The following is a 12,522-nucleotide window of genomic DNA, read 5'->3' on the forward strand; positions in this document are numbered from 1 at the left end:
TCGCAGACATGAAGTGTTCAGTAAGCAACTGCTATTAGTAGTACATGTTTCTCCAGCTACCTGAAAGCAGAGCATTTCTATGAAAGCTTTTGTAAGCCAAAATGGCCTAAAGCAAAATCAATTACCATTGATTTATACGGGGAAAAATGTTTGAGACTTCCCAGAGACAGAGGGTATTTTTGATAGAAGAAAGAGCATAGTGATGTTGTTGTTGCTGTTGAGTTGGCCCCGATTCATGGCAACCCCATATGTTACAGAGTAGAACTGTTCCATAGGGTGTTCTTGGCTGTAATCTTTAAAGAAGCTGATTGCCAGGACTTTTCTTCCGTGGAGTGGCTGGATGGGTTTGAACTGTCAACCTTTTTGTAAGCAACTGAGCACAAACTGCTTGTACCATCCAGGCCATTGAAACACATCCATGAGGTTTTTTAATGAAACAATGAGCCTTCTGATTTGGATGAAGTGTATATAATACTGTGAGATAGGACTAAATAAATTAGGCTGAGAGGCCAGTTTAAGATTAGTTTACTTATGAAAGAAATGGGAAACCTTTAAAGCTTTTTAGGATGGATGTGACAATTTAGAGATTCATTTTAAGAAGATTAATCTACATGGTATGTCAGTTTCAAATCTAGGAGCCCTGGAGAATAGTGGTGTCATTTATGGGAAATAGGAAATCAGGAGGAACATGTTTGGTTCCATATCCCCCCAAATTGAATTCAGATTTAATTTGAAGAACTATGGAAATGCAGGATTGGACTTTGGGAGAAGGGGCAGAAGAGAATATATCCACCTGTCAAATAACTGAAGTTGTGATAATGGTGAGATAGCAAAGAGAAACTAGGGAAGAGGATTAAGTACAGAACTCAGGGATGTAAACATCTAGTAAGTGGGAAAGAGAAGCCAGTCAAGAAAGCAGAGAAGGAACAGTCAGAAAAATAGTGGAAGAAGCAGAGAATACAGTGTTTAGGGGTAAGAGGAGGAGAAAATTTGGGGAAATAAATGATGACTCATTAAACTTACACTTGTTGAGAGCAGGGAAGATCACCTATGCGTTTCAGTATTCCCCACAACAGTGTTCAATATATATAGACTGAGAGTCCATATAGTGTGCAGTGCTACAGAGAGTCTGACGAGTCCGAAGACTGTGAAAGACCTATCTTAGTTTCTTAACACTGCTATAACAGAAATACCACAAGTGGGTGGCTTTAATGAACAGAAATTTATTTTCCTCACAGTTTAGGAGGCTGGAAATCTGAATTCAGGGCAACAGCTCTAGGGGAAGGCTTTCTCTCTCTGTCAGCTCTGGGGGAAAGTCTTTGTCTCTTTTCAGCTTCTGTTCCTTTGTTCCTTGGCTACCTTCACGTGGTATGTATTTTCCCCTCCTTCTCTTTGTCTAATCTGTTCCTTTAATATTTCATTTGTGATTGGTCTAAGACATACCCTACACTGACATGATCTAACTAACATAACAAATAAGTCCTATTCCCAAGTGGGATTATATCCACAGGCATAGGGTTTTTAGGATTTACAACACACATTTTGGGGGGACACAATTCAGTCTGTAACAGACCATTTTTGATTTGTGATCTGGAGAGCCCTTATTGCTCCTGTACTATGAATTTCTGGCCTTTCTGCTTTAAGAAAAATAAAGAACAAAGATCTTCCTCTTCATATCAGAGATTAAGATACACGCAACACGGCCTCTAGGCCACATGCCCTATTGGGCCACAAATGTAAAAATGTCTGGTTTTATAATAATATTTCTGTCATTCAGCACTCTACCTCTTTTTATAAGCATGAACATGTTGAACCGGGAAGTAGAGACAACCCAGATGTCCATCTCTAGGAGAATAGAGAAGTACGGCACGGTGGGTACATGCAGAGAAATAGTAAACAGCTGTCTGAAGCCCTGTACTACAATGGACATATGGTAACACAGTGGTATCTTGTAAACATAATGTTCAGTGAAAAAAGCAAGAAAAAGAACAAGAGCCAGAGCACAACACCATCTGTGTAAATACAAATACACTCTAGTAACACTCATCAGCATAACATAAGGATACATGTATAGCCAAAGACGAATTTACTGGAGTGGGTGCCTCCTGGGGGTAGTAAGGGAGTACGAATGAGAATTGGGGTGAAAGAGAAAATAAAAGAAGGACCTTGAAAGGATCAATGAAGAGGTTTGTGATTAATTTGTACCTTGTTCTGGACATCAAAAAAAAAAAAAAAAGGAAGGGGGAATATGTGGTAAGGCATTTTTTGCAAATCTCAAAATAACTAAATGCAATAAAAGACTCGTACAATAATCACTGACAGCCAGCATATACGTTTTACATTTATTATGATAATTGGCAAACAAAAAATACCGAAATAACATGTATTATGTACAGTAAAACTCATGCACACCATGAAGTCCGTCTGGCCTCAACTACATGGGAAAACTCTGGTGGCATAGTGGTTAAGGGCTACGGCTGCTAACCAGAAGGTCTGCAGTTTGAATCCACCAAATGCTCCTTGGAAACTCTATAGGGCAGCTCTACTCTGTCTTATTGGGTTACCATGTCAGAATCGACTCAATGGCAACAGGTTATGGGTCAACTACATGGCTCAAAGTGACATCGGGTGTGTTGGGATTAGCACAAAAGGTAGGCTATTTATCATAATAGGAAGAGACAAGAGTACACAGGATTCCACTCACAGGTTCTTTCAACACAAAAAAGCATCTCAGAGATCAGAACCCCATCTAATACTTGAGACTACTATCTAAGGCATTACATGTGATATAAGATAATCGCCAAGCAGGAATCCAGTATTGACATTTGCATTCCAGACTAATAGTTACATTTACTACTCTTTATCATTAAAAATGTATGTTCTAGCAAATTATCTTTCTACACATTCAAAAAATGAGAGGTGAAGTCCAAACTTGAACGTATCACTGAGGATATTCCCCAAAACAGTCACTGGCAGAAAATACGAATCAAGAGAAAGAAACCGTTTACTTTTATATACTATGAAGGAACCATGATTTCACATGTAGTACAATCAGAATCAGAATTTTGCTTCTTCCTCACTGCTTCCAAATTGGAAATTAGACTCAGCTCCATTGCAGGTTCGGGTAACTAGTGCTAAGAGCACTGGGTCTTTTCCTTTACTGCTCTCAACACTGAATTCCATTTGCTTCTCCTTTGTTCCAACTGCTCTTTTTTAAACTTGTCTTGAAAAGAACTGCAGTTATCTTCATCCTCTGTCTCTGAGATGATCTCCATCTTCTGAATGATGAGTTTAATGAGCTCATGCTGTTTTTCCAGAAGAGAAGTGAGATCCTTTAGCCTAAAAGACATATTTATTTCACGAATTAATTTTCAATTATATTTTTAGCCCTTCTGAGTATAGGTGGGCCCAGGGGCTAGAAGTGTTCTGTATCAGATTTATTTTGCTCAGGTTATAGCCTCAGGGTAGACATAATCCTTCTATGGAATACATATTTTTGACATTTGCCAAAATAAAGTATCACAGAATTCTAGAACTGTGTTGTTGTTAGGTGCCATTGAGTTGGTTCTGACTCATAGCAACCCTACATATTGGTAGATCCCTAAAAATCTCCAAGGCTATAGAAAGTTTAAGTGATTCTTCCTGCGATTACACTGTTAGTTCATGGCTAGTTTATTTTTGTTCCCATTTTAAAGATTAAGAAACTGTTGCACAGATAGGCTAAGTAGCTTGCTCAGAGTCACACAGTTAGTAGTTGAGCAGCACTTTTAACTCAGGTAAACTAACGCTAAAGCCCTCATGCTTAACAACTGCACACTCTATAGCCTCTGCAGAGATTCCCAAAAGCCCTCAGAGTTTGGTGCATGATGTATGTATGCAGGTGGTTCATAGAGAACACATTTTAGACTACTGCCCCCAATATTGGAGCTCTGGTTGCACAGCAGTTAGGAACTACGGCTGCTAACCAAAAGGTTGGCAGTTCAAATCCACCAGCTGTTCTCTGGAAGCTCTACGGGGCAGTTCTACGCTGTCCTATAGGGTTGCTGCGAGTTGGAATCGACTTGACGGCAACAGGTTTGGTTTCATTTTTTGGTTTGCCTCCAATATTAAATAAATCAGCATTTTAATTTTCTTTTACTTTTGCTTAGAAGGCAAAGTGATTGACCAACAGTAGTAAATAAGCTGTTGTGTCTAAAAAATGTCTCTGGATGTTTGGTACACTAGCAACATCATTCAATAAAGCACGACTTAATATGTTGTTGTTAGTTACAATCTAGTCAGTCCCTGACTCACGGTGACTCCATGCAAAACAGTATCGGACCCTTGTGATCCATAGGGTTTTCACTGGCTGATTTTCAGAAGTAAATTGCCAGGCCTTTCTCCCTTGTCTGTCTTATTCTGGATGCTCTGCTGAAACCTGTTCAGCATCATAGCAACATGCATGCCTCCAATGACAGACAAGTGGCGAATGAGCTTGGTGGCTGCACTGGCTGGGAAGTAATCCTGGGTCTCCTGCATGAAAGACAAGAATTCTACCACTGAGCCACCACTGCCCCCAGGTGACTTAATATACAAGGTAAATAAAAAAATTATACAATATAACTTTATATCATGTTTCACTATTTAAGAATTTTAAGTTTCTCAAATACAGATAGAAGGAAAAACACACACCGGTATTTCTGCTTCAATATCTCTGTTTCTAAAGATGTATCGACATTTGGTATTTCTTGTCTTGCTTCTTGGACGGAGAACATATAGTGAAACATACACTGTGGGTTAAAACAGAATGGTTACTCAGGTTGAACTCAATTCTAGAAATATTTCTTGAACACATGCCATAACTCAGCCACTGCACTGATTGTACCAGTGTAGATAGTCACAAGGCACAGCCTTGACCCTAGAGGAGCTCAATGCCTGTTACAAGAAACAGAAATGTTAAGAGCTCTAAAACAAATCCATACAATAGAAGAAAGTGCAAGATACATAAATAATACAGAAGAAGGGAACCTGGGATTGGAGATTATTTACACAAGGGCTTAAGTGAATCACTTTATAATTTCCTGAGAAAAATGTCCATCAAATGCTGTCCTTCTATACAGGATTATTTATTAACTCTGGAAAACTGCTCTGTGTCATTATGTGTCACCATGGAATCAACCAACAAAATTTCACATGGGGAAATTTCCCAAAAGTTGTCTTATTAATTTGTGTTTTAATTTAGTGTCTCTTAAGCCATGGACAGACTGGAGAGAATTAAGGGCAGATGCGAAATGACCAGTAATCAAGTAATTCTAGGAGTTCAGGCAAGAGAAGGTGGGGACTTGCACAGGCCATCCTGGAGGTCAAATGGACAAACGTGGGCATTGAGTGGACATGAGGAGAGGAAGGGAAGGAAGGGTGCTGTTGAGGATGACTACTGGGTGGTGGGTGCATAGGTAAATGAATGGTGTTGATGTTAACTGAGATAAGGGACTTCAAAGAAGAACCAGGATTCTTTCACTCATTTTCTGCAGGTGTGGGAAGGGGGTGAGGCATGGGAGGAAGCTCATGAGTCTGGTGTGGAACACGCTGAATGTGAGGTAACTCTGAGACATACCAATGGCGATGGCAAAGAGGCAGTTGGGTATATGGGCCTGGGACACAAAGGAGAGCTAATTCCTGAACATTCTGCAGTTAGGTAGTAATTTCAACTACGGATATAAGTGAAATCAGATAGGGTGAGGGTGTGGGGTTAGAAGAAAGTCTAGCCTTGTACTTAGACTGACTTCATCACTTTATGGCAGAGGAAAATTAACCTGCAACAAATTCCGACGGAGCACTCATAAAGGTAGGGGAGGAATCCCAGGTCTTCTGACTCTCTAGTATAGGCCCTTTTCTATTACTTCATGTATTTCCTATAACACACCCACACACATACATATACATGTATCTGCACAAAAATGTAAGTAATAGGTGACAAGGAGAAACAAAGGATACCTGTACTGTGAAAAACACACTTAAATGGTACAGCTGGGCTACCCACCCACCCGCTCTCCTAGAGATGCGGTGCATATTCAACACAGATGCTACGTGTGAGCCACCTGCAAAAGGAAAACAAACATCCCCCTCCTCATTGCCTATCACCTTCACCCCAGCTATTACTGTCCCACAGGCAGAGCAGGTTCAAAGTCTACAAAAGCGTACCGTTAAGGACAGCACAAAATGAATGCCAAGAAGTATCACGTTACTGAAGCAGTTCTTTGCTGTGCACTTACCATTAGCCCCCCTTGGTATCTGGGTCTGTTGGGGTACACGACGATGCTCTGCTGATCCACTCTGCGTAGGAAGTAGAGCGGCAGTTTCTTCTCTAAGTTGGTATGAAGTTTCACCTAAAATTTTTTGTGGTTTATTGGTAGGAATCATTAGTTAGCATCTGGAATTCTCACACTGCACAGAGTAGTCATTAATACAGCAAAACGAAACCTGATTCCTGTGTCCTGAATTATGTCTCCTGAGCCCCAGCCTGCAGTCACCGGCCCCTACCTCTCGCCTCATCCACGGATAAGGGCGGCAACATGCAGCCAGTGGGCAAGTCTTTTAAAGGAGAAGTTCAGTTTACGTCAGCAGATAGTTACTGTGCAGGGGAGGGCTAGACGCTGGGGATATAAAGAAGAAAAGGACTTAAGTCCACACTCTTGGGGTGGTTACAATACTAGGAAATGGGAGTGGTCTGAATACCAAAAAACCAAACCCACTGCCGTTGAGTCCATTCTGACTCATCTACCTTTAACAAGGAGAAGCAGCTGGGGAAATACAAAGGTAACCAGTAAGAGTGTGAGAGCTAGCATATCTAAGAGTATTTTAGGCATCTTTAATGCTGTGCTATTAGGTGCAAAATAGTTTATCCATAACGTCTCTTGAGTATCATTTCTGTTTTGTAAAGATAAAGTCTTTTGTCTTGTTTAATATTTTTACCTTGCATTTATATTCAGTTTAATTCTTATACTGTGAATCTTTTTTTTTTGGTGTGTGTTTGTCAAATTTATCTCTGAATTTTTTTAAAAAGCCCTTCATGTCTGTTGTTCAGATGTGTTTATTGTAATCTTTACGTAGTGAGATTTTGCTTTCTAATCTGAGACCACATGCTTTTTAATATGGGCATTTAACTGATTTATATTCATAAATGGTGAGGTGGTAAGGATTTCCCTGACCACACTGTTCGAAATTATAGTCCCCAGTCCCCAGGTAACACACTCCCTATCTGTCCTCTCTATTTTTCTAGTATTTATCACCATTTAGGAAACCCCGGTGCTGTAGTAGTTAACAGCTACAGCTGCAAACCAAAAGGTCAGCAGTTCAAATCCACCAGGTGCTCCTTGCAAACCCTATGGGCCAGTTCTACTCTGTCCTATAGGGTCACTATGAGTTGGATTCAACTTAATGGCACTAGGTTTTTTTCCTTTTTTTTAATCACCATTTAACATACTATACATTTTCTTTATGATTTATTGCCTTTGGTCTCCCAAAAGAATAGAAGCTACATATCTTTTTTCTGTTTTCTCTGAATCCCCAGCTCCTATAATAGTGCCTGGAACATAGTGAGTGCTCGATAAAGATCTGTTGAATGAAAGAATTACTATCACTATCCAGTTTGATCCTACTTCAGTCATCCTTTTTGTTTTGTGTTATTTTCATTTCCCTGCTCTTTACCATATGTGTGTTACGTGTATATGTATATAAACTAATTGTGCTTATATGATTAATATTTTATATATATATACACTAACTGTGCTTATACAATTAGTATTTTATATATATATGTACTAATTGTGCTTGCTTTTATTCTCCACAGTGATTCAAAAAATTAACATCTCATTACTGATTACGTGGTATCTATAAGCTGATGCAGGTCATTCTCAAATCAGTATTCTATAATTATAAAATCAAAGAGCAACCAATAACTTTTAACTCTCTCCTATAGAAATTAAGAGATTTAAATGTTCTTTTAATTTCTTTGCTCTTCTTTCCACTCCTTTTCTAACTAATTCAGGAGCAAAAACCTGTGATTGCTATACTTTTTTAAAATATAAAATTTTCTTTTGCTAGATGCTTAAAATTTTTGCACTAAATTTATTAATCACATATATAATTATTTACACAAGTTTGACTGTTTAATTGGTTTCAATGTTTACCACCATTACTTTTATACCAGTTCCCTAGAGTTCTTAACTTTGATTCATTTCTTAATTGGTTATTGTGGATCTCAGTAGATAAGTTTTCTGGAGTCCCAGTGAGTATAAAAATAACACATTAGCCTTCACACATGAATAATAACTTGGCTGGTATATAATCTTGAGTTACAATATTTTACCTGCAAAACTCTTTGCCATCTCCTCCATCATCACCTGGCCTTTAATATTCCAGAGGAGAATTTTGAAGCAGGCACGATTTTTCTTCCTTTGAAGTTTTTCTATGTTTTACACTTGAGAATTTCATTTTTCCCCCCTTAATCCTCAAGCATCAAAACAGCTGCAAAGATTGCTTGGGAATGAGTCTCTTTTCATTAATTTCATCTGATACATAGTGAGCGTTCTCAATCTGAAAATTCACTTTATTTTTCTAATAACTTTTTCTTTTTTGCATTATTTGGGAATACTTATTAGTTAAAACTTTGATCCTACTTTCCATATTTTTGCATAATTTTCCCTTCATCTTTTTTTTTTTCTGAAGTCTAAATATTCTTAAGTGTACCTGCCACACTGACAATTGGATTTTCTGTATTGTCGATTCTCAAATTTAGATTTTAAAGCAGCTATTGGAGCTCTGGTGGCACAGTGGTTAAGAGCTCGGCTGCTAACCAAAAGGTTAGCAGTTGGTATCCACCATCTTCTCCTTGGAAATCTTATGGGGAAGTTCTACCCTGACTCTATAGGATCGCTATGAGTCGGAATCAACTTGATGATGAGTTTATTATATTTGACATTCTCTTGCTGTCTTTTTATGTTTCACCCAATTCTCTTTCATTTCTACTTTCCTCTTGGCTTTTCTCTCCTTTAACTTCCAAACTAAAAAACCGAAGCCATTGTTGTCGAGTCAACTCTGACTCATAGCGACCCTATAGGACTGAGTAGAACTGCCCCAAAGAGTTTCCAAGACTGTAAATCTTTCAGGAAGCAGGCTACTGCATGTTTCTCCCACAGAGCAGCTGGTGGGCTCAAATCACTGACCTTTTGGTTGGCAGCCAAGCACTTAAACACTGCACCAACAGAGCTATTTTCTTATATTTTATTAACAGCATCAAGTAGAAGTTTTCTTTCCTTTTTTATAACAAATAATTTTTAGAGCTCTTTTTTTTTTCCCATGGGTCTTTAGGTAATATTCCTTTCCCCTTCCCATGTATATATTTTTATAAGTCATATGTTATTATTTACTCACTCAAACGTGCTTAGGAAAGATCTATTCAGGCACAGTGTTTGCCAACAGATAAAGTACGTGGTGTATCTTAACTTGCTCACCCTCTGCATAGGAGATGGTGGATATTCTCTCTCAAATAGAGTCCCAAGGGAAGTTGGCAAGCAAAGCTTTGAGTCCACTCTGGGTCTTGTGGGATCCACTGAGTGTGACTACACTGGAGTAAGGAAGCATCTTTATCTCCTCTAACTATCGGGTTTTCCGTGTTGAAGACTAAGATGCACTCCATGGGTTTCCTTTCTTAGTGACTGATAGGTAGGTAGGTAGGTGGGTAGGCAGGTAGGTAGGTAGATAGATTAGATAGGTAGATAGATGATAGATGGATGGATAGATGGATGGGTAGATGGATGGATAGATAGATGGACAGATGGACGGATGTGTGTGTGTGTTCATGAAGTGTCTACAGTTGCCTGCATTGTGCTAGAAGTTGGGGATATCAATATTGAAAAACACCCCAAGAGCTCCCAGCCTCTCAAAATACTCATAACTCCTGCCTCTGAGGGACTTCTAATTTATGTAATGAATACATCCCCCAGCATGCACTGCTCCCAGGCACCTTCCTGTCTCCACTCGAGTCTGAACTGACTTTGTAAGAGGAACAAATGTCCCTGTGTGAAATGCATTACTGCCTGTCTCCTTAGGATCACATCATTTTAATTCCTCTGAATCCTTAAGTTATACTGTTTTGCACATACCATGTAGTGGAACACTGTTTTTTTGAAAAATGTAAATGACAATGTATAGACGAATAAATAACAGAGAAGAAAGAAGTGTGACAGAGTGAACAGAAGGCTATGTATCTGAGTATGAATTTTTCTTTCTCTTGAATGATCCTTTAAACTGGTCCTGCTTTCTGAATGCATATATTCAACTAACTGTGAGATATTTTTAAAACATGAGAGATTCTCATTCAAATTTGAAATTTAGAGACAAAGCATAGAAAGGTAAGATGACGGGAAACTACTTCACAAGATTCAACATCCAAGGGCCCATCCTAAAATCTCTGACTCTAGCAAATTTTGAATCAAGTCATGTAGAGAAATGGGAGAGTGCTATCACAGGGACAAAACTTCATATATGCATTAAAACTTTAATATAAAATACACTGTGGATAAAAAAAAAAAAAAAGGAGACCCTGTAATTCTATAGCCAGGATATGAAGAGCGCCTTCAAACAGCTGGCCTGTGACAAGATGGATCTTTCGGATCTTTCTTGGCCCAGCAGCTAGCTATCTGGTTGGCCACATAAACAGTTGGCCACATACTGACATAAAAAGAGGACTGCCTGGGCAATTTCTCAGTTTCTCTGCTTAGATTGTTCTGGGTCATCTTTTTTTTTTTAATTGTTTTTGACATTTTGATTGTAGCAGACAGATCAGAAAACATGCAAACAGGCACAGTATGTTACTTCTCAGTATTGAGAAAATATCTGTATAAAATAACTGAGTTATCAGAAAATTAGCTATTCTCATACATGAACAATTATACTGAGTACAGAAATTGGCAACATCATAATTGTTGCTATGAGTCAGAACAGACTCAACGGCAATGGTTAACTTCTGTAAGTTTTAAATATAATACTCACCTGCATGGCAATCCTCTTCAACGATGCATGTTTCTGGACCTCAGCAATATCACCGACTGCCAAACCAATCTGCAAGACAACACAGCATTTACTCATTGCCAATTTAATGGTTCATCTAAAAATACACTTAAGGTCTTGCTGGTTAACTTTTGACACATTAAGTGAGGGAGTAGGTATGTAATTGACCGATAATGACCTCAAAATGCTTTACTGATACACCTTACAGAAAACTGCAAAACCTGTACACCTTTGCCACAGTGACGTCCACGTTGGTAGGTCCAGTAATCTTAAGTGTTATCATAAAAATGCAAGAGACTAAAATAGTCTGAAATTCATCTCAATTACAAATAAAAATATGTGCAGCACTTTGGAGAGGACAGGGGCAACGAGATACCAAATGCAATTGGGTGCACCCATACGACACAGCTGGAAACTCCAGGGGTTTATAATCTAAAGGAGACAATACTGACTTGACAGCATGGAAAAGTTAAAACATTGAACTGAAGAAACGAGTTTGTATCTTGCCTATGTTTGGCAGAGAAAGGTACACTTTACAGGTGGGTGAGGCTCTTGTGAAAACCACCATCTAGAAATCTATAGCTAGGTGGAATTAGGTGAGGGGAAGCTATTAGCTCAGTTCTATTAAATACATATTAAATTAGCTACATCCACTCATTTATTTGTTATCCACTTAGTACCTGCCAAAGCTGAGCCAGCATCCTGCATGCTGTAGTCAGAGAGGAGAAAGCCAGTCCCTGCTCTCAAGGAGGTCAGAGTCTAGTAAACTCCATGAGAGAAGAGCTCTGCTGGGTCACCACTGTATGCCCAGTGCTTAGAACAGAACAGGACGTATAGTAGGTACACACAGTATTTGCTGAGTGAATGGACAATGAAAGAGTGTATTCCAGGGCTTGCAAATTAGAGCACTGACAGCCATATATAGTCAGCAGATAGGTTTTATTTGCCATTATAATGTTTTGTTATAAGGACTTGCAAGGCTTTAGATAGATGTTCTTCCTAGTTTTACAACTGCCTCCAGCAAAACCAACTGTCTCACACCTGCTGCTTCACACATTTCAGGTTTCTGTCTGGGCTCTGAAGACATCTGAGTTTGTGAGTCATAGACTAGATCAATTATTAATATTTAATAGTAGCTAACATTTATTGAATTCTTATCATAAGCCAAGTACTGTTTTAAGTGTTTTGTGTTACCTGGTTTAATCCTCACACAACCTATGAAGCAGATTTCATTATTATTACAACAACTGTGTCCCCAAAACTATGATAACACAAAGAAGGGGCCTGCCCAGAGGAGATGATGCTTGAGCTGAGTTTTGAAAGCTCAGGAAGAGTGATCCCAAGGTGGGAGGAGGGTATTCCAGGCAAAAGAACAGCCTGTGCAAAGCCCAGGGGCAGGGTGAACCTGAGCCCTCAGTGAATGTTTTTGGGCTCAGAGTAGGAGTTGAGCAACATCACAAGGACCCTGGA

At 39.0% G+C, this 12,522-nt stretch overlaps 1 protein-coding gene across 1 annotated transcript in view; it reads right to left on the reverse strand.

The window, feature by feature from the left end:
• Positions 1 to 2,110: 2,110 nt before the first annotated feature.
• The window catches only part of TRPA1 (transient receptor potential cation channel subfamily A member 1), a 77,570-nt gene continuing 67,158 nt past the window's right edge, over positions 2,111 to 12,522 (reverse strand). The window contains exons 24-27 of the mRNA XM_003408220.3: positions 11,035 to 11,103; positions 6,255 to 6,368; positions 4,672 to 4,769; positions 2,111 to 3,339 (exon numbers count right to left, since the gene is read on the reverse strand). Coding sequence (XP_003408268.2) covers positions 3,135 to 3,339; positions 4,672 to 4,769; positions 6,255 to 6,368; positions 11,035 to 11,103 — 486 coding nt within the window. The 3' untranslated portion in view covers positions 2,111 to 3,134. The remainder of the gene's footprint in view (positions 3,340 to 4,671; positions 4,770 to 6,254; positions 6,369 to 11,034; positions 11,104 to 12,522) is intronic.

Source organism: Loxodonta africana, chromosome 14 (assembly GCF_030014295.1).
Source record: "Loxodonta africana isolate mLoxAfr1 chromosome 14, mLoxAfr1.hap2, whole genome shotgun sequence".
Taxonomy (NCBI): domain Eukaryota; kingdom Metazoa; phylum Chordata; class Mammalia; order Proboscidea; family Elephantidae; genus Loxodonta; species Loxodonta africana.